Source organism: Lathamus discolor, chromosome 4 (genome assembly GCF_037157495.1).
Source record: "Lathamus discolor isolate bLatDis1 chromosome 4, bLatDis1.hap1, whole genome shotgun sequence".
NCBI classification, from domain to species: domain Eukaryota; kingdom Metazoa; phylum Chordata; class Aves; order Psittaciformes; family Psittacidae; genus Lathamus; species Lathamus discolor.
The window spans coordinates 113645223-113667473 of record NC_088887.1 but is presented as its reverse complement, the minus strand read 5'-3'; the positions used below and the strand labels follow the sequence as shown (position 1 = coordinate 113667473).

Genomic DNA, 22251 nt, shown 5'->3' with positions numbered 1-22251 from the left:
GAAGGAGTATTGACATAGAAGATCCCTCAAGAACGTGAATAGCAACAGCTAGTTCAACTAAAGCAAATTAAACACTTTAGGAAGGATGGAAAATTTGCAGAGGAATGATGAGGAATAAATGAGGGAAATAAGATCTAGAGAAATATTCTTACTATGACAACAGGAAGAAACCTGCTTTTTAGAAAGAGAACTCCTTTGGAAGAACCAGGAATGTGGAGCTCTGAATGTACACAGTTCAGTGCAGCTGAATAGCAGCCTTTTAAATTCTTTGATATATAGGTGGTCCTCTTCCCATGTAAATGTGGCTTATTTTAGTCCAATCCTCTCTGTTTTGGCATTTCTCACATTCCTTTCTCCTGCTGAATGTAATGTTTATTATACCATCAAGAAGAACAAAATTGTCTTCCTGGTAGCAGAGAAAAGTCAGTAAATTCTCAGATCTAAAAAAGGGAATTGAACTCAGCATTTACCAAGATCTTCCAGCAACTCATTCCAACCCTTTTTATCATCCAAGTAAGTAACAATGAAAGAGAGTTTCTGAGTGATCTAAAAGACTCAACTTACTCAGTGTGACTTCAATACATTCTTGAGACTCTTTATGGCTTATGGGAGAATTTAACTAAGCACTAAACTTGAGAAAACCCACAACTGATTCAGGTAAACTTTAACCTTTGTACTCATGATCCTTTGTGTAGGAGGATGTGGAAAACAAAACTGTCTGAGTGCAAAGGGAATGGAAACTTTCCAGATTGCAAATATACTGACCTTCAGTACGGGAGCAGCGAGATGTACACTCTGGGTTTTGCTTTTTCAATCCCTTGAACATTTGAGGTTATTGCAATGAGTCACGGGTGCCCTTCATGTCTAGATATGGTATTTCAGTCTTATGAGCTTTTTACACTTTTTTTTTTTTTTTTTTGCTATATGCAAATAAAAAAGTCTAACTTTTTAAAAAAAACTAATAGTTACTGCTAGTCTAGAAGCAAGTGCCTTGTTGCTGTGTTGTTTAGCCAAAACAAAGTGGGCAGTTTGCATCTACCTAATTTACAAAAACACAGCTGCTGATCTCATGTTTACAGCATGTCAGAACTACTCTGCTCTTGGGACTTGGATTAATTTGTAAATGAAATAGGTAGTGCAACTTTACCTGCAGTTAATATTTTCTGCATCAAGTTGGGTTTTCCTTAATATCTATTTTTTCCTATTTCTCTCATCATTATCCTCCTCTTAAGACCCGAAGGAGTTGAGGAACCACATCTTCCAAAAAAAATTTGTTCAGTACCTTTTTGTGGAGTGCTAACTGCCATCTTAGATCAGCTTAACAGCCAAAACCCACCCCTTTACTGCTGGAAAGGGGCTTGATGCTCACGGTGAAGCTAATGCTCCAATGTTCAAAATAAGCAGATCATGTTCCACACAGTCATTTGATACCTTCAGTAAGCTGAAAACTGTGGGCACTAGCCAGCAATAACTCTATTTTTTAATACAGGTTTTATAGGTGGGTTTAGATTAGTAGGAGAGTGGGTATAGAAGTCTCCTTCCACCTCTCAGTTCACTAGCTGAGTTGTGTGGCTTCCTGATGAAGCCTTGTGAGGCCTTGGAGAAATGCCTTGTTTCTCACTCATAAAAGCAGTTTGGAATTAAGATAGTTTCTGTAATTTCTATATATAAACAGTGAGGTAGGCTACAGATACACTTGAAGTAATACATTTAATGTTTTAGGGAGTTTGTTTTCCTGCCTACCTGAACGCTTGACCGTAAAATGAAAAAGCAACTATGGGATATGCTCTTGGCCAGGATTAAACACCAGAGTAGTATCATTGAAACTGCAGATTATGTTGTTATCTTATCCTTGGTAGCACTGACATGATGAATTTGCTACTCTGAGCTGGTTGTATCTCCAGAAAACAAAAGATAAAACCCATAGTTAATATTTGTGCATGTCAGGTTGTTAAGGTTGTCCTTAAGTTGTGTAACTGGTGAGGCTGAAATCCTAGTGAGATATTCCGACAGTCACTTATGGTGGTGAGAAACTAGGTAACAGTATTTTTTCTTTCTGTAATTTATGGGAGAGAAGAGCATTAGCAGTGGAAAGGCAAGTAACAGTGTCTTTTCTTCCTCTCTTCCCTTTCATAGATGTTTAGGGGTGTGTTACAGAGGCACCATTAAAGCCAGGCTTTTTAATGCTGTGGAAGACAGAACACTGAAGAAGGTGTCAGAGAAGGATGACAGCATGAGGAGACTGACACTCAGGCCTCTCGGAGAAGAGAGGGAACGTGGTTACACCAGGTACTTCAAGGGCAGTCTGTGCTATTTCATGCTGGCATTGATAATGCACTCATGTTGTAGGGTTACTGTGTTTCACCTCCAGAAATTCGCTGCATCACCTTTGTTGTTTCAGTCAATACTGCCATTAGGTCTATTTACATAACCTGTGGTAATGTGGCAGCCAAACTTTGATTAGCACTTCCACCTCTGTGATTAGATGGACCTCTGTAAGAAAGCAGTTTCCTTTGGTTGAGGACAACTTTATCTGAATGTGTGACTTTATCAGAGTCTGCAAAGTGTCTTGCTTCACTTTACTAATCCTACTGGGTTTTAAGTCAAAACTGTGATCCTTAAAGCTTGTTGCAGCAGGTGAAAGTGCTGGAATAATAAGGTTCAGTCCCACTGTGATGTGCCACAGCCTGAGAACCAAAGCTGAAGCCTGCATTTAGCTTGGGAAAGACCTGAGCACTACTGCTGTCCTCTCTCTGCCTCTGGAGGGTGACCTCAGTCCCAGTTTGAAGCCAGACTCACGATGTTGATGATAATGCACTGTTCCTCGGGAATTTCAGTTGAAGAAACTTATAGTCATGTTCTTACTTCATGTCCTTTGGGAAATGAGTATCCATAACTGCAGATACGTTGGTGGGTAACATTCCCTCTTATCTCTTTCTCTGAAAAGCTAAGGAATTGCTGGAAATGGAGACCTGGGGGAGCTGCTACTATACTGGAAGAGACAAAGCAAGAAGAAAGAGTCCATCAGCTCAGGGCAGCTACACCTCTTTTTATGCTATTACAAGCACTTCAGCTTGCTATTGTGTTCCTCCTGTTCCACTCCCTCCTCCTTGCGACAGGAGGCTTACCAAGCAGAATGGGAGGGCCTGAAACTGCCAACCTGGATGCCTGGGAGTGGAGGAAAAGCACGATTTTTATTGCCAAGTTGGAAGGAGGCAAAGGGTACAGAGGGAGAATGGGCAGATATGTGGCTATGGGTGGAGTTACACACACATGCACACATACAGAACTTTGCTTCCTAACAGCTCCCCCCATCCAAAAAAACTCTAAATCCCATACCCCATCACTCTCAGCTGACTCAGTTTTTAAATCTTTTCTTCTCCATGTCAGCAGGTTCCTTAAAATTGCCTATCAGCAATCTAATAACTATTTTAAACTTTTATAAGGAGTTTTTAACCAGAGGTATTTTTGTGCAACTGCTGAAACAGCAAATGTTTCTATATCTATAATTACGTGGAGTTAAATGGTGTCACAGTAGAAGCTATGCTATACTAGGTGCCACTGCAGCTGGCTGAAATTTGACAGTATTGTTATACATGACAAATGTCATCACATTACAGGAATTTTGAAACAGTTTTAGGAAATATATGACTGAGTCTCTTGCAAATTCATCTTACTGGAACTCTGTTACAGAAAATTACCTGCTAGTGTCATAATGCTCTGTTCAGTTGTACTTCCTTTATTTTTACCCTTCAGTTCTCAGTTATGTAAACTCCCTTCAACCATTCTGACATTAGTAAATGGGCCTTCTTAAAATCTATCTGCTGTTTCTTTGTAAGAAATGACAAGACCATGACTGTGTTGGGAGATTCTGAGCTTCGGTCAGTGACCGGGTACCTGCTGTGGAAGTTCTTCAGATTTCTATACGCACAGACACTATCTTAATCCCCTCCAGTGGAAAGTTATACTGTGTTTCACCTTCCTTCTGGTCTTCCCCTGTGACTCTCAATGACTAAAGCCTTTCACCGGTAGTGTTGTTTCCCTTGTTGCATTCTGCAGAGCTGTCTCTGTTAGTAAAAACGGCCAGTTTCACGCTGCTGTAGAGGAGAACAAAGTAAACCTGCGGCGCCTGCAACAAGTCCCCTCCTCGCCACTCCTCTGCGGTCAGCAAAGCTGTAGGAGCGGGCTCCGATCGCTGTGGGGAGAGCAGCGCCAGTGGGAGCCGAGTTACGACGCGAGGGCCACCCCTGCAGCCGCCGCTCTTGTTTCTGCCAGGAGCACGATGTCCCGCAGGCAAGGCAGCGGACCGGGGCCGCTCCCCTTCCCGGCGGCGGGGTGCAGAGCCCACGCGGGCCGCCCGCCAGCCCCACGCAGCTGGAAATCCCCACCACGGGGAAGCACGCTCCTCCGGGCGGGTTTCCCCGGCCGGCAGGAAAGTACCTAACGTCCCGCTGACACCACGGCCCGGCCCGGCCCTGCCCGCACCCTGCCCCCTCAAAGCAGCATGGGCAGGGCTGAGCGGCAGGGCTATGCTGAAGGGGTATGCTGAAGGGGTAGGGCTGAAAAGGCAGGGGTATGCTGCAGGGGTATGCTGCAGGGGTATGCTGCAGGGGTATGCTGCAGGGGTATGCTGAAGGGGTATGCTGAAGGGGTATGCTGAAGGGGTATGCTGAAGGGGCAGGGGTACGGCTGCAGGGGTAGAGCTGAAGGGGCAGGGCTGAAGGAACAGGAGCAGGGCTGCGGGGTGCGGGGTACGGGCTCCGCCCGCGGCGGCCGCCACACGGAGGCGCTCGCTGGGGCACGGGGGGGTTGGTGTGCAGAGAAGCGAACACCCCTGGGGCCGGCGGGAGGTGCCGAGTCCGGAGGTGCCGCCCTTTCCGGCGGCGCATGCGCCCGGCGCCTGCCGGGGCTTTCCCGGGGCGACATTTCCCGGTTGGGTGGTGCGGGCTGGGGCCGTTCTTCCCTCCCGCGCCCGTGCTAGGCGCTCTATATAGGCTGCGGGGCGCGCCAGGGCCGCCTGCTGCGGGAGGCTCGGTCGCAGACCGTGAGTGTGGGGAAGGCTGCGGGCGGGGCGGTGTGGGCCGCGCCGGGAGTGCGCTGCTGTGGCTGTGTGGGCCATGACGGGAGCTGCGGGCAGGGAGATGCGCGTCGGCGGCGCCGCTGGGCTCGGCCGGGGCTGTGGGGAACAAGGGCGGGCTGAGGGCCGGCTTTGGCCCAGGCAGGGTGTCCGGTGAAGGAGGCGGACGTTGCAGGATGGCCGCTCAGGAGCGGGGCTTCGTCCCTGCGGGAGGCCGGGGGCGGCGGCGTGAGGGTGGAGGAACAGCGGGCGAGGCCCGGCCGTGCCGGTGGGGACCGCGGAGGAGCACGGGGCAGCTGCTGTACCCCTCTGGGGACGTGATCCGTGAGTGTAGCGGAAGGTGCCCAGAAGGTGAACGTGTTCTGCCTGTGTTATAGCGCAAGAGCAGAAGAATATTGAGCTTTGAGGCTGCTGCACTTTAAATTTCACTGCTCTGGGCTTAACTAACTTCTTAGTGATACTGCAGGATAAGAGAAGAAATAATGCCCTTGAGATTCAGAGCAGTTGGGTAGCTGTGGAAATCACGGCTACTCAGAGCTGTAGTGGAGGATAATACTGGAAGAGTGTTTGGCAGAAAATTACCTCAGGGTCTCAGCTTTAAGTGATCCTAAATGTTTTAAGATTAGTAGGGTCTCAGTTTGTTCTGATATTTCCAGCGTTTGCTCTGAGGTATCTGACTTTTTCCAGTACAGAAGCTGAATTAATTTCTTGGATTAGCAGAATTCATCTATGCTGATGCATTTAGACCTACCATTGGTGTTAAAGGAGTGGATTGCTGTAAAACGTTTGTGACTAATTTGCTCGGTCAGTAAGAAGCTAGTGGTAGTAATAGTGTGACCATCTTAAGAACAAATCTGCTGAGAGCTATTGGGATGAATAGGAAATGCTTTGCTCTTTTTCCTAGGGCTACTTCTGATCATAAGCATATCTGTTTTGAGTCTTTCCTGGAAGAACTTTTTAGGAATTGGTACTGTGAAACAGACTGCTCTATATTAATAAATGTGAAATTATGTATTTAAAAACGTTTGAATTTCATATTTGCTTTTACCTGAATTTCTTATGACGTTCAGTTTTGCTGATGTCCTGTGCTTTAGGTATCTTTGGACTTGCCTAAATAAGAAATTTCAGTACTCTTAATTTAGTGTAATAAAACTCGATCTTCATTGTTTGAGAATCTGCAAACCCATTTAAATGGATGCATCTTCTTTCCTACAAGATACTATTTTCAGTTATACAGCTTGTGATCAAGCAGCCCGATTCATCCACTTGCCAGAAAAGTTCAGCAAGTGTGTAGAAGGTGAATGTGGATTTAATATTTAATTGTGGATTAAATAGGTTTGCGTATGTTCAGGAACTGGGAAATTTTGTAAAATCCACTCTATGTCACAGTATGTAAAGTTGGATCCCCGCAACTTTCCAGCTAACATTACAAAAAAAGATGTTAATATTTCAATTTGTGTAGTCTCTGTTAGCATAGACATTACACTATCCTGATTTTGTGTATTTTGAAATGCTCCTCTCTCTTTGCAGGTATTGTTCTGCCTGAAAGAATTCAGTGATTGAAACTATAATTACTTACAGTTTCTTCTTGTGAACACTCGGCATAAACATGGAGGCGTAGGCACCTTAAAGGGACATCAGTCTGAACTCTGGGAGGTAGTTCTGTGCACAAATAAAGAAACTAAGGCTTCAAATTTTTTTCTTTTTTAATCTGAGCATTGTGTTTGCTTCTGTATGCCATAAGCATGGCATACAGAAACAACTTAATTCAGTGGCATAAAGCATTAGAATGTCCTGACACAAAGCAATTAATTTATCTTAAATTTGATAACTCTGTACTTGTAACTAAGGCACCAGGTTAAAACTGAAACGCTTTGCTGTCTGTGCTGATGGTGTTATAAACAGAAAAGCCTGGGGTTACTCCAGGCTTGTTAATGGAGAATTCATACATCAGAAGCAGTGTAGAGGGTTTGTTTATCTCACAGCTGAATAGTCAAGATACATGAAGTTGAATATAAACTAACTTCTTTAGTCTCAGCAACTATTACAACAATACACAGAAGTTGAGGGTTGGGTTCTTTTTGGTGGTTTGTTTGTTGGGTTTTTTTCTTCTTTGAAGTCTAGTAGTAGCAAATACTCCAGATTGGTTCAGTAATGTCAGTTCAGGGGCTCTTTTTTCATCTGCCATTTGAGCTTGGTAAACTATTATTTTCAGCCTCCTAATGAGGTATACAAAGTAAAATCTTTACATGTTTAAGCTGTCTATGGTGAAATAGTTCTTAAATCACTTAACGCATGTTTTAGTTAAAAATGGTGTAGTTTTAGTTGCACCCCATTTTAGTTTCTTTATTGACAAAGGATTTTGGTAAACCCATTTGAGGTTTTCCCCGTCTGGATCCCACCTCCACTAGCCTGACAAACTGATACTGCTTTCCCAGATATACAGTACAAGGAAAGCATGTTATGACTAGATGTTACAAGGGAGAGTCCCTTTTGACATACTTTCTTCAATTTCCAAAATGGGATAGGGCAGCTTTTGCACAGATAGCAGTTGTATAAACTAAAATACAAAAACTTCCCAGATGTTTAAAGGCTGTTACTCATGGAACTTATTCTGTTTACATATGCATTCAAAGTTGCACATTAAAGTATTTGATTTTCAAGCTTTTGTTTGTACAGACGGGGGTTATTCCAAATTGCCTTTAGTGCACACAACTACCTCCCAGAGGAAGACTTGTCCCATTCTTCCAAATATAGTCCATTATGAACATAGTGGAGAACAGCCCTTTCTTGGCTAGCATCATGAAGCGGAATGCTCTGTGTGGTGAACTGAAGTATGACTTAACTTGTGAACTCTACAGAATGTCAACATTTTCTACTTTCCCCATTAATGTGCCGGTGTCAGAACGGAGTCTTGCTCGGGCTGGGTTTTATTACACTGGTGTGCAAGATAAAGTTAAGTGCTTCAGTTGTGGCTTAACATTGGACAACTGGCAACCAGGAGATAATGCTATGGAAAGACACAAACAGCTGTATCCTAGCTGCAGCTTTATACAAAGCATGCTTTCAGTTAACAACCTTGGAGTGCCCTCTCATTCTACCTTTTCATCTCCGGTTGTAAACAGTCTCTTGCCATCTCTACATTCCATGACACTTTCTCAAGGTTCAGAACAAGTTGGATATTTCAGTGGCTCTTTTTTCAGTTTTCCTCAAGACCCAGTAACTGCTAGGGCAGTTGAAGACCTTTCATTCTTGAGACCTAAGTTTCACAATCCTCACATGAGTACAGAAGATGCTAGGCTGCGCACTTTTCACTCATGGCCACTGACGTTTATCTCGCCCGCTGATCTGGCAAGGGCTGGACTTTACTACCTGGGGACAGCAGACAAAGTTGCTTGTTTCAGCTGTGGTGGTCAGCTGAGTAACTGGGAACCAAAAGATAATGCTGTGTCAGAACATCGGAGACATTTTCCTAACTGCCATTTTTTGGAGAGCCTCACCCGAGACCAGCAAAGTTTCAATGTTTCAAACGTGAGCATGCAAACCCATGAAGCACGTGTTAAAACATTCATAAATTGGCCAACTAGAATTCTAGTTCAGCCTGAACAGCTTGCAGATGCTGGTTTCTACTATGTAGGTAAGAAACTGAAGTCTCTGGGTTTGTTCATATTGCTGTGTCATCATTTACGTAAATGGTGTGAATGTTTGCTAGATATTTTGCCTTGTTTATTTTAAAGGCCACAACGATGATGTCAGGTGTTTTTGCTGTGATGGTGGTTTAAGGTGCTGGGAATCTGGAGATGATCCATGGATTGAGCATGCAAAGTGGTTTCCAAGGTAACTTGCAAAATCTTTAGCGTAATTTGTTCACATCCTTAATACTTCTGATTTTGACAGATACGTACTGCGCTTCATAGTTCTGTTTAACTTCACTATGTGATTTACAAATTCACTCCTTTATTTGGATGTATTTCATGTACCTCTGTTTAAAAGCTCTGAAGTGCTAAGATGACCTTAAAACATTTCTTCATTAAACATGATATTTAATGCTTTCCAGTTCATAATTAAAAGCTGTGAGGCTGCGTTGTTAATGAGCATACTTACCTAAGAGAAGCAGTCAGCAGGCAGACTGGGGAGAGCAAAAGCTGCTGAGAAATGAAGTAGAAGGAACATCTAACCCTCTTGGTCTAGTTCTGTGCCCATGCTGAAAGCTATAGAACCAGTCTTTCGGCTCATGCAGTTTAGTTTCATAGGTGTGGTAAGGCTTGTGAAGATTTCAGCAGCTGTTAATATATCTCTTGGAAAAATGATGCAACTTCTTAATGTCCCCCATAATTAAATGGCAGTTGCATACTTAATTGTGCTCTGCGCCTGTGGAAATCTCTGCCTACATGGCAGAGAGCTGCGCTTAATTTCAGGAAAGCTAGTCATTTACATCATAGATCAACTAGTCTTTCATGGGCAATTTACCAGCTACTGTTGGACTACATGATATACATAGAGTTAAGTGACACCTTTACTACCTTCTGTCTTATGCCTGTCAGTAGATGAACTAAAGAGATCCGTTCTGTGTTAGTGAAGTAGGTCTGGCTTTGATAGTGGTTTTAAATGTTGCAAACTTATTTTGATTTAAGTGGGAGATAAGAATGCCGAGATGAGAAATAGAAACAGTTTATCAGTGTACTGTGTAGTGATGCTGACACTGTGTCATTTCTCATGACATGCCATTTTGATTAGAAGTGGTAGCAGAACGTAAAGCTGCTGCATTTATATACCTAAGCCTACTGATGGCTGAATGTCATGGAAAGCTTTATCGAAGTGTCACCAGGCTACGTCAAGCTTCCAGTTAAGAGAACTTTTTCCCTTATGAAGGAAGAGAAACACATAATTACGTTATGCTGTGTTACTGTGAAGTGTTTCATTCTTATGTATCTTTTTTTTTTTCCTTTGGCAATAGAAAGTATAATTCAGTATACTTAATCTTTCAGATGTGAGTATCTGCTTCGTGTAAAAGGAGGAGAGTTTGTAAGACAAATTCAGGCCAGGTTCCCCCATCTTCTTGAACAGGTAAACTTTACTGTTCTGTAACTTTTTAAAAAGACTGCTACATTCTTCTGGGGAGTTCAGTCCATTCTTCTGCCTCGTTTCTGCATACCTTTCAACTAGGTTTCTGATATGATAAATGCTCTTCATGAGCACAGAAATTAAGCCAGTGTTGAACCATGGCTAATGCACTGGGACTAGTAGAGATTAACCTATACAGGTACGTATGGAAAGTGTCATGAGCCAGTGATCTCCTTTGTGTCAGGAGAGGGAAATTCTGATTATATAGACTTCAGTGAGTAATGCCAATCAGTAATTGTTATTTCAGAAGTCTGTTGTGAACAATCTGAATTATTTCTATCCATGACTCTTATGGCAAGAGTAAGCCAACTATTTCATGAAAGAAGAACTCTCCATGAAGTTCTTTTTTATGGAAGTGATCAGCGCTAACTTTACATTGATTATATAGTTGTACAAATACATTTTCAAACAAAAATCTTAGCATGGCTGATGAAGGAAGAATGTGTTAGAAAGGTATGTAGTGTGAAAAGCAATACTTTGATACTAATGTAGTTGTGTTGTTTTCCACAGCTCTTGTTAACCTCTGTAGATGAAAACGCTCATCCACCAAGTATGTATATTAAAGCATGTTTTTAAACTTCCTTAGCATTTTGGTTGGAACTAGATGGTCTTTAAAGTCCCTTCCACCCCAAGATGTTCTGTGATGCTGTTATTTTGCAAACTTAATGATATGCTATCCAGAGGTGATTTGCTTAACAATTCTTACATTTTCTTGGAAAGAACACTATTGTACGGATTTTCTATCTAATGTTGTTAAATGAACAAACTTCAAGGAAGCACCTTTAAGAGATTTCATCTTTCGTTTTCCTTATTTTCATACTAACAGATCACACTGGGATTTGACATCTGCTGTATATGTGTTTTCTACTTTCATGGTTGGGTTAAACAAATCAATTTAGCATTTGTTAAGTTGAGCTATGGTATAGAACTTGGTGGAATGGTTGCTAGAGGGTGTGATGACTATGTAGTTATGCAACTCCATTTTTAGTAGTGGAGCTTGATAAATGCACAGAGTTGAGAAGTAGTGGTCAAGGAGAGGGTAGGACAAGCTGATAAAGTGAAGTCTTTCTGAGTTGGACTGTAGTTATGGTGGAAATAAACTCCTCCCAGAGGGTGAGTGGGTTATCAGAGTTCCTGCTGGTTGAGGACAATGAGTTGGAATCCCACGTGTTTGGTGCTTAGTATGTTGAATAGAAAATACTGATCAAGAGCTGTAACAGAACAATCGTATTATTGTAAACTTTGAATTTTGACACACCCCCGACATTTTTCAAGGTTGAAACTAGAAATTACTAAGTATAAAAAACACTGCTAAGAAACAATGGAATTATCTGTGGTTTCTTGGGGTTATTCTAGATTTTAGTGAAAGCCTCACATAGACTGATGTTTAGGATGGGTTCAGTTCAATCGTATTTAAGAAACTGGCTTCCATTTTTTAAACTAACTACGTAAAACCAGCTATTTAACCATTGAAGCTTTTTAATGCTAGGTATTTGTGTATACGCGCATATGTGTAGATAATGTTGCTGTGTCTGACTTCTGGGTTGTATAGGTATTTTATCGATGATAATTTTCCTCTGATTAGTTTTTCATTTTGAACCTGGAGAGAGTCATTCAGAAGATGTAATCATGATGAACACACCTGTGGTTAAAACTGCGTTGGAGATGGGATTCTGTAGAAGGTTAATAAAGCAGACAGTGCAAAGTAAAATCTTGGCCACTGGGGAAAACTACAAGGATATTCATGATCTTGTGTCTGATCTGCTCACTGCTGAACATGAAGAGAGGGAAGAAGAGAAAGAGAAACAATCTGAAGAAGTAGCATCAGGTATGCATGAGGCACGAGAAGAAGTGAAAGCAGAAGTGGTTTGTGTGACGTAGAGCTTTTATAATTATTTTTATTCAGTAAGTGATTTACTTAATTGCTGTTAGGATTGTCTACTGTAAAAGCATTGTCAGGGTATCTGTATAGAGCTAGCAGTCTAGGAATTGTTTCCCTTCAGGAGGATGGTTCATACAGGTGCCAAGGGTTCAGAATCACCTGACCCTCTTCACTTGCTGGTAAGCTGCCATACCCAGCTCACAGAAGAGGCCAGAAATTTTTACAAATTTAGAGTCTGTAAGACTGCTAAAATTTGTCTTTTTCTGTGTCTGACTCAACCATTTAGCTCAGCTATTTAACTGTGTTTGAGTGTCTTTAATGTTTCCTACTGCTTTAATAACATACAAGTTTTGAAGCCTAAAAAAAACCCTACTGTTTTTGAGTCTGTGAAACAGTATTGAAACTTCTCAATTATAAATTGAATTAGGACTGCTGCTTTCCTACTTGCATTCTCTATCAAAAAAGCACAGATGAATTCACTCATTAAATTCTTCATGAAAATGATTTTTTTTGTTTTTGTGATAGTCTGTATATAAAAAAAAAAAAGGCTGGTTGTGCTGTACTTGGTTTTCTTCCACATAATTCTGTTGGACACCTCTTAGGAAAGTTTGATTTATATCTGCATCTTTGACATGATTTTGACTGCCACTGACTAAACCTGTTGGTTGCTAGTGGGTAAGCATTGGTGTTATGCAGAGTCATTGTTCTTGAAATTCTGTGGAAAACCTAAGTTTAAAGGGTGGCTACAAAGAAGATGAAGACTCCCTTTTTACAAGGAGTCACATGGTAAAAATGAGGGGTGATTGGCACAAGTTATTCCCAGGGAGATTCCTGTTGAACACAAGAGGAAGATTTTTCACATGAGAACAATCAGCAATTGGAATAATCCTCCCAGTGAAGTGGTGGTTTCCCCACCATTGGACACTTGGGATCTGGCTATACAGGGTGCTGGGACATCTAGTCTAGGTCATGCTTTGCTAAGAAGGACTGGACCAGGTGATGGTTGAGGTCCCTTGCAACCTCATATTCTGTAATTCTGAGTGGGTCTTGCTAGTGTGAAGTTAGACAAAATCCCCTCAGATAATTTAAGTTAGATGTGGGAGCAGGAGGCTTCATTGGTAAAAAGGCTTCAGCTCAGAAGCTGCTTGTATGTGGTTTGCTTAAGTCTGTTGTTTGTGTGAATGCCATTAAAACTTACTCAGTTCTTAACAATGTGTAGTAAGTGAACATTTCAAACAGAGTTTAAACTATGTGTCAGTTACTGTTAAGCAGAAATGCAACTTGAAGTAGTGTATTCTTAACAAACATCTAATTTTCTGCATTCCAGATGATTTGTCCTTAATTCGGAAGAACCGAATGGCTTTATTCCAACGTTTAACATGTGTACTTCCAATCCTTGAGAGCTTGCTGTCAGCCAAAGTGATCACTGAACTTACACATGATGTTATTAAGCAAAAGACTCAGACAGCACTGCAAGCAAGGGAACTGATAGATACAGTTTTAGTGAAAGGAAATGAAGCAGCCAGCATATTCAGAAACTGTCTACGAGATTGTGACCCTGTACTGTACAAAGATTTATTTGGTATGTCTGTCTCTTTTAAAGATCTAACTTTATAGAAATGCACAATCGGTGCTGTCATAGCAACCTAAAGATTTAAAAAAAAAAAAAAAAAAAGTCGGATGCTGTTTGAATGTAGATGAGCCAAATGAGTAAGGATTTTTTTCTCTTGTTTTAGTGGAGAAGAACTTGAAGTATATTCCCACAGAAGATGCTTCAGGTACCTCAAACTCTACTTTCTTACTTTAAAGGGTATTGTGAGACAAACAGCTAGCATCTTAAGAAAATGACTTTGCTAAGGAAATAGGTTTTGTGCTTTACACTGTCCCTAATTCTGCTTTGGTAAGATGGACTTACCTGAAGAAGTTAAGTGCATATGCAGACTTGAAAGCAGGTGTGTCTGCTGCAAGCTGTGTTCTTACATATGCTTTCCTGTCATAGGTAGAGCTTTCTGGAGCTTGACAGTTTAAGCACATACTGGACTTGGTCTTGGTACAATATTTTTTTTCAGGCATTTAGTAGAGACTCAACAGTGAGTAGTAGGTTAGCATTTCACAGCAGGTATCATCATCTCTGCTTTTCCAGAGTGGGTTATACGTGTCCTAAAATGTAGCTTGACCAACAGTGGGGTGGCTAAAAACTTAACCTGGTGTGGGACTGAATTTGCTCTGGTTCTTAGTCCTGTAGTTTAATAAGTTAATAGACTGCAGAAAAGTATACAAGCCTGAATATATCTCACTTCCACCAGTCAGCCTGTGCTCTGGGCTTCAAATACCCAAGCAAGAAAAGTACAGCTTTTGCTAAAATGCAAACATGGGGTTGGCCTCAAGAATTATAGTTGGCCTCCAACCCTTGAACTGCTGTCTCACAGAAGTGGAATGTACAGACTAGTTCCTTGCATGCCACTTTTTGAACTCTAAAAAATGTACTTATTATCTTACTGCCATTTATATTTAGTGAATACAGAGAGGGAAAGAAAGGGTAACATGGATGTATTCTAACAAGAATGCACATATGTTCAGGCTTGTTAAAAAGTTACATATTTTCTTTCAGGTTTACCTATGGAAGAACAATTAAGAAGACTGCAAGAGGAAAGAACATGTAAAGTTTGCATGGACAGAGAAGTTTCCATTGTTTTTATTCCATGTGGTCACTTAGTGGTATGCAAACATTGTGCACCATCCCTTAGAAAATGCCCTATCTGCAGGGGGACAATAAAGGGCACAGTTCGTACGTTCCTTTCATAAAGAGGGAAACTTCCAAAATGTCTTCAGTAGTATTATGTTCCAGCTGCTGAAGCTTAAACCAGCAGTGTCCTAAGAATGGAAAATTGTGATACAGAAGATGACTAATCAACTACCTAACACTGTTGTGTAATAGTAAACTGTATCACCATTATGGGGATACCAGGCCGTCCTTGCCAAAGACTGTTTCTGTTCATAAAACTAGCTCAGTACTCAGGTAAGGTTTGTGTAACTTTCCTGTGTAAGGAAAGCAGTTTTACTCATATGCCCTTGTGTCACTTTGAATAAAAAACTTTCTGGATCCTAAAATTGAGCCTGGTGTAACTCTTCTCATGAGTTTCCTCCATGTGGATGTGAGGAAATACATTAAGATTGCTGTTTATTAGTAATTAATATTGATTAACTTCAGTTACTGCTTTGGTTTCTGTTTTGGCTTTCTTGTGGACTTGAGGAGAAAAGAGGGTATCTGTTGCAGGGACAGCAGGAGTTATTTTTTAAAGTTTTGTCTTGTGTAGATACTTGTGTAATGTGTATTTAATAATAGTTTATATGAAGACTGAATTAAAATACTTTTGCTTCTCAAACAAGCTCTTCTTTTCTCTGTTCCCATTGTTGGCTTTTATCTGTAGACTGGTTTTCCTGACAGAAGTTTGGGGTTGGTTATTTACCTGCAGAAGTACAATAAAATTTAACTGTGTGTCTTTTATTCGTTTTTGAGCAGAGAGTCTGCTGCTTGGTGATTCCCACTGGTAAAGTAAGATTTTGATTTTTATCCTTATTAAAAAAAACCCTCAAAACCCATGAAGAAACCCCACCCTAATGGCATCTGGGACTTCCTTCCTGGTTTTTCAAAGGATAGGAATTCTGGCCCCCATGACCTTGGAGATGAGGCAGAGGGTAGCTATGCAGCAGTATAGCCTTTATGTTAGGGCTTAAAATGTAAAAGCTGCTTTTCTGTGTTTGGAACTTAATTATGATTGTGCAATTATATAGGATGTTCTAGCCCCCATCTGAAGTCTTGGGGTCTTACTTTGTAAGCTGGTAGTCTAGGGACTTCTATTTCTTTACTCTTTGACTCTTACTTTACCCTTTTAAGCTTTGTATCTGAAGACTTGCATAGCAGATACCCACGGAGGGAAGGGGTTTATAGGTATTTTACAAGGATTCAATGTCAAACAGTGGAATGCAGGATGGAATTGGATCCTGCAGTGGTGGTTTCAGTTTGTTTGGCTCTTATGTCAGTTGTCTTCAGTCACATCTTCATGCCCAAGTGTGAACCTCTCAGTCTCCATCCCTGCCAGAAATAAGATGTTTTTAACTGTACTTTGGTGTCTTTACATTCTGTAGCGTGAGGTGAAAATACCTTTTCTTGCAAACGTTGGCATCCTCAAACTTTTAAGTTGTGTGCATGTAACTGGCTTTCATCACTTCATACGTGGCTTTAGATATACATGTGTAATTTCTAAAAGGAGAGTCCCCCATGTGTGTGTGAAAAAGTGTATACATTGAAAAGAGCTTGTGTGGGCTGTGCAGCTTGTGACTCGTTGTGATTCACCCTCTAATGGTTGCATTTTTCTTTAGAACCATATGGAGTTAGTTTTTCCACCACTGCCGTTACTATGTACAGATCTGATGATGGGATATGCAGGACTTTAGAAGCGATTCAGATGTTTAGTGTCATTTGTGGTGCCTGAGGGTATCTTCGGGCCTGCAACATACCTGTCAGCCCAACTTCAGTCAGCACTGGCTGCTTGCATCTGGGCACCTGAACTACCTTCTGAGAAGTGGATGATACAGAAACTGCTAGGTGAACTTCTTTGACCTTGTTTTGGCAGGAAGGCCTGTCTAGGTTATGGCTTTCAACTACTCCACACTATGATGGCTGTGGTTGCCCTGATCTCTAGTGCTGCATGAGCAGTTAAGCTCTCCTTGGTACTTTTCCAAGAGAGCTGTAATGAAACTGATTCTGTAGCACGTTGCAAACAGCACCTTAGCAAAATGTTCAACCGCGGAGAAGACTGCCTGCATAGTGTCAAGTTTGGAGAGGATCAAGTGACTTCTGTTCCTTGTGAACAAGCTGGCCACGCTCACATTTTGTTCTGTGTCCGCTTCCTCCTTTAAAAGCATTTTCCAGAGTTTTGTCTGGGTTATACAGCAGCAAACAGCCCCCCTGCCCCCAGCTTCCTGTGCAGCTCTGCTGACCCAGCAGCTCAGGTTTTTCAGATGTCAGCATTCTAGGTCCAGAGCTTGCAATGAGCTGGCACAGCATGTTTGCACAGCTTAGGGGGTTTAGAGGGTGGGAAGCTTGGTATCATTGGTCAGACTTGCTGTAAATGAAGGTTAGAAGATGATATCCCCAGCCTCTATAAATGAGCAATTTCTTTACCTGAATGAAGCTTATCCTGTCTGCAAAGGATCTAGCTTGGAGCACTTGCATTTTCTGATACTGGTTTGGGATACTGCAAGGTACAGTGGCTTCCCAAGTAGCAGCTGTATCTTTTGTTAAGCAAAGTGCCATGAAGCTTTATTGTAATTACTTAGTAGTTTCCTGCATGGGTGGTGGTGGTGGGTTTGTTTGTTTGTTTTTGGGTTTGTTTTGGGTTTTTTTTCAGTTTGTTGGTTTTGGTTTTGGGTTTTTTTTTGGGGGGGGGGGTGTTGGTTTTGTTTTTTGGGGTTGGGTTTGGTTTTTTTTGTTTGTGTGTGTATGTGTGGTGTGTCCATTTTTTTTTTAATTTTTTTTTTTTAACTGAATGCAGATCTTTCTGTTCTGTTTGACCAGTGAGCCCAGAGCTCTTCAGATGAAGCTGGCATGCAGGCCTAGGGTCCACAAGTGATCAGACTGCCACCCCTCGTTGTAACAGAGCACTGCCTTTATATGCCAAAACAGATGGCCATATATGAAATATCTGGAAACTGCATTAGCATGATATCAATAAAGAAAAATTCTTACATTGCTGCTTTTTGTAGCTGAGAGTTTGTGGTTGTTTAGTAACTCTGTAGTGCCATGCTCTCAGGACTTGGTTCTTTGCCGTATTCCTCCTGAGACAGAAGAAAAGCACATGTAATTGCAGTCTTTATTCACCTGCCTTTAATTCAGTGTTGTGGCGGTTGCAGTGTAGTGAGGCTGGGTGTGCAGTATCATGTTTAATGCTGCAGATGGACTGAACTTGTAAATTCTGCTTCCTTGCTGTGAGTTATTATTCGTAGTGACCCACCTCAGGTATGTGAATTGAGGCAGGACATGTTTTCTGGACATTAAAGGTATTCTCTGTTCTGCTGAACTACGTAAAACACACAGTTGTTGTTGCTCTTGTTCCGGAGGTTACTGGTGCAGGGAGGTAACTTCCTGAGACAGCATTAAATCATCAGTCCTTTGTTTCTGTTTCTAGTTGAGCATGTGCACGTAAGCTTCCAGTCCTCCAGCCCAGCTTCCTCACTGGTGGCTGCTGGCATGGAACCCTTCAAGCCCAAGAATCTGGGGTACTGCATGCAGCCTGTGTGAGGAAGAGCAGAAATCCGAACAGGTCTTGATGTGCTATTTTCAAAAAAACAGGTGAGGTGTTTCCGCCCTCCCCCCCAAATAAATCCCAGTATGCTGGAACGGAGCAGGAAATTGCACAGTAAGTTATGTCCTAGCAGTAGCTTTCACATGTAATTGTGGCCTGGGGAAACTTTTTTTAGGCAAAAAAAAAGGAGAACTTCCCGAAGGTTTCTAAGCTCACACGTTGAAGGGTGCAGACTTGGTCAGAACAAAGATCTTTTGGATGCTCTCTTCATTTGGCAGGTAGCAAAATGAAATACTTGGTACTTACGTAGTATAGGGTGTATTAGTTAAGGTTGCGATCTCCCAACGGAATATAGCTTCAGTTCTAAGGGAAGAATGAAGTCTTTAGAAGGGGTTGTCATATATACAACAATCAAAAGCAAAACACACCTCACTTGTACAGACACTTGTGGCTTTTCTTTACGAACACTGTCAAGGAAAGGCTTACATAGATTTTCTTCTAGCACTTTTGAAGCTCCCATCATCTCAGTGCTGGCCAGGTCCAACACCTTGGTTTCCAAACTGCTTTCATCTTGATGTGGAGAAGGTCAGAACGAACAATAAACTGAAGGTTGAGTATTGGGGGTAAGAATATATTTCCTTTTGGTGTTCTTAAAAGGACACTGAAGAGCCTCCAGAACTTGGAGTCCCTTGTATACTTTCAATTTTTGGAGCTCCTCAATTGGATGTTTTGCAGTGTAGGGGTGACCTGACACTGAAGGATAAAATTAATCATAGATCCAGTCTTCAAAGTAGTGTTTCAATAGCTAATCAAACACAACATTCTAACGCAAACTGGAGCTTAGATACTGCAGGATCAACTCCAGGAACTGGCAGTCCCTGTGGCAGTGCTGTTTGTGAGAACTGTCAAATGGAGATCCCTAAAGTCATTTAACTCCTGGGTTTCAAGACTATCTTGGTCATACACCAACTGGGACTCCTTCAGTGGTGCCCAGAGAACGTGTTTACATCCTGCACAGATCCATTCTCATTGTCTGCTTCCATATCACAGCTAAATTCTTAACCTCTTGAGTTATGCAGGCAATTTTCTGTTGCTCTTCCACTTTGCTTTAGGCAATATTGTCATTCTGTTGCTCATATCTTTTTCAAAAAAGCATGTTAAGAATGCTGTATGTCTTCAGGGCAAAAATACAGTGGTGTGAGTATGTAAGTGTTAACAGTCTCTGAATAAAAAGGTACAAAAGTAGATTTACAAAGAATGGTTAAGTTACTGAATATTAACACAATAACATGCTTTAATATCTATATATAGATTTTTAAAATTAAATTAAACACACAAATCTATCACTGCAGCATTTCTGGACTGCTTTGAAGCCTTTAAATGCAGGGCCCCATCAAAGCAATTAACAATGGAAGGGTTATGGTTTGGTAGTGGAACACAGGCTAAAGGAGAGCTGCAGAAAAAGGAAGGCACTGTGGGAGGAAGGCAGGATGCTGCAGTCCTGAGATGTGGTCATATGGTTGATTTTGAGGTGTCTGAAAGGCAAAAGCAATGTTCACGATACCTGACCTAAGGCAGCTATGTTCTGTAGCCACCGGATGGCTTCCCAAGCCTGCAGCATTAACTGAAATAATTTTGATATGAAGCACAAACCTATGAATGTTTGGACTAAGAATGGGTATAGGGATTGTGTGACTGAGATGTAGTCATCAACTGCGTCTGGTGATGAATGCTGGTGATGGGCTTAACGCATGATACTGTAATTCTGTTTTATGTCACCAGAGGGGCTCCTAATCAAGACAGAACTATGAACTGCACTGCGCAGCCATCAGTACTGGTAACACATCCACAGTCCTGCCGAGAGCATAAACTACAAACTGTTGAATCAACTTTACAATATTATTAAACTCAGCTAAAGACCAGCTGAAAAGACTGACTGTAGAGTAAGTATTTTGAGAGAAGGGGAGGAGCTACTTATGCTAAAATTTTGTGGCATAAAATGAATATAAATAGATCATAAACTTGTGATTGAATTTAGAATAATTTATCACCAGAGGAGTGAATGGGAAGATACTTCTGTGAGGAAGGATTGTATTTAGAAAACATTTCTTTACTAAGAGGATACTTACACACTGTAACAGTTAAATGCCCCAAGCCTGTCAGTGTTTAAGAGGCATTTGGACAATGCCTTTATGTGCTTTAACTTAGCCAGCCCTGAAGTGATCAGGCAGCTGGACTAGACAACCATTGTAGGTCCCTTCCAACTATTACATTTTCTATTCCTCACTTATCTGGGCTTGTGCTGGACTTAAGTCTGAGCCAAAAGACCTATCTTCTGTCTTTTGGTCCTACTTCAGCTTTATACTTCATATTGGTCTACGATTTGGTAGACTCCTGTGGCAAACCCTTTCAGGTATGTTTTCCTTACAGAAGCTAAGTACCAGTCTTTAGTTAACATAATCAAGATTTTTGATTATGGGGCTAAATCAGTTAAATTACTGATACAGTCAACCCCTTTACATGTGTAAAGCATAGCTAAATTTAGGTCCGCTGCTTCTTCCAGTGTTGTAGAGTGACATTAAGGACTGAGGCCTAAATCTGTACTTAATTGGTGGTATGATACATTGAAAGGCTGTCATGGAATCACAGAATGGTTTGGGTTGGAAGAGACCTTACACATCATCCTGTTCCAACCCCCTGTCATGGACAGGAACACCTTCTATTAGACCAGGTTGCTCAAAGCCCTGTCCAACCTGGCTTTGAACACTGCCAGGGATGGGGCAGCCACACCTTCTCTGGGCAACCTGTGCCAGTGCCTCATGACTCACACAGTAAAGAACTTCCTAATGTCTAATCTGAATCTACCCCCTTTCAGATTAAATCCATCCTTCCTTTTCATTATATGCCCTTGATTTCTTGTAGTTCCCTTTTAGGTTCTGGGAGCTGCTCTAAGGTCTCCATGAGCCTTCTCTTCTCTGGGCTGAACAACCCCCACCTCTCTCAGCCTCTCTTCATAGCAGAGTATAGCCTATCTTCCAGCTTTTGGAGCATCTTTGTGGCCTCCTCTTGACTTGCTGCAGCAGCTCTACATCCTTCTTGTGTTGGGGCCTGTAGAGCTGAACACAGTATTGCAGGTGGGGTTTTTGTCCTGTTCCTCTCACTTTACGCCCGTGTAACTGTTGTGGTTTAAACTCAGTCAGCCACACAGCTGCTCTCTCACCCCACACCCCCCCCCCCCCTTCCTCCCCCTGCTCCTGGAAGGATGGGGGGGAGAATCAACAGAATGTAACTCCCATGGGTTGAGATAAGAACAGTCCAGTCACAAAGGTGTAACACAAACCACTGCTGCTGCCACCAGTGATAATAATGATAAAGGAAATAACAAGGGAAGAGAATACAACTGCTCACCACCTAGTGACTGATACCCAGCCCGACCAAGCAGTGATCTCGCCCTTCTGGGTAACTGCCACCAGTTTCTATACTGGACATGATGTGCTGTGGTATGGAATACCTCTTTGGCTAGTTTGGGTCAGGTGTCCTCTCTCTGCTTCCTCCCGGCTTCCCCTCCTCCCTGGCAGAGCATGAGACTCAGAAAGTCCTTGGTCAGAGTAAACATTACTGAGCAGCAACTAAAAACATCGATGTTATCAGCGCTGTTCCCAGGCTGAAAAAACCACAGCACTGCACCAGCTACTAAAGAGGAGAAAAATGACTGCTACTGCTGAGCACAGGACAGTAACAAAGCTGGGTTTTCGCTTACTGTTGGGAAGCAAATCTCACCTTGAACTTTACATTTATCAGTTGCACCTCACTTACTTTGTCTAGTACCCAAACACCTGAAAGGAGGCCAGGTTCTACCT

At 42.0% G+C, this 22251-nt stretch overlaps 1 protein-coding gene and 3 long non-coding RNA genes across 5 annotated transcripts; 3 read left to right on the top strand and 1 right to left on the bottom strand.

Annotated features, from left to right (window-relative positions):
- Positions 1-1990: 1990 nt before the first annotated feature.
- LOC136014009 (uncharacterized) lies at positions 1991-3816 on the top strand. Of its 2 annotated transcripts, XR_010612478.1 has the most exons (3): positions 1991-2037; positions 2137-2289; positions 2948-3816. It is a non-coding gene; the product is annotated as an uncharacterized LOC136014009 (long non-coding RNA). The 2 variants fall into 2 exon arrangements; XR_010612477.1 differs by having other exon boundaries at positions 2034-2289.
- Positions 3817-4900: 1084 nt separating this feature from the next.
- On the top strand, positions 4901-15472 carry LOC136014005 (inhibitor of apoptosis protein-like). The gene is made up of 9 exons (XM_065678690.1): positions 4901-5044; positions 6608-8714; positions 8815-8914; positions 10066-10144; positions 10712-10751; positions 11787-12029; positions 13411-13665; positions 13820-13861; positions 14695-15472. Exons 2-9 carry the CDS (start codon positions 7841-7843, stop codon positions 14886-14888), a joined length of 1827 nt encoding a protein of 608 aa, XP_065534762.1. The 5' UTR covers positions 4901-5044; positions 6608-7840; the 3' UTR covers positions 14889-15472.
- Positions 15473-15654: 182 nt separating this feature from the next.
- Positions 15655-17851, top strand: LOC136014008 (uncharacterized). The gene is made up of 2 exons (XR_010612476.1): positions 15655-17351; positions 17665-17851. It is a non-coding gene; the product is annotated as an uncharacterized LOC136014008 (long non-coding RNA).
- Positions 17738-19700, bottom strand: LOC136014007 (uncharacterized). The gene is made up of 2 exons (XR_010612475.1): positions 18101-19700; positions 17738-17924 (listed from the first exon to the last, which is right to left on the bottom strand). It is a non-coding gene; the product is annotated as an uncharacterized LOC136014007 (long non-coding RNA).
- Between the last annotated feature and the right edge of the window lie 2551 nt (positions 19701-22251).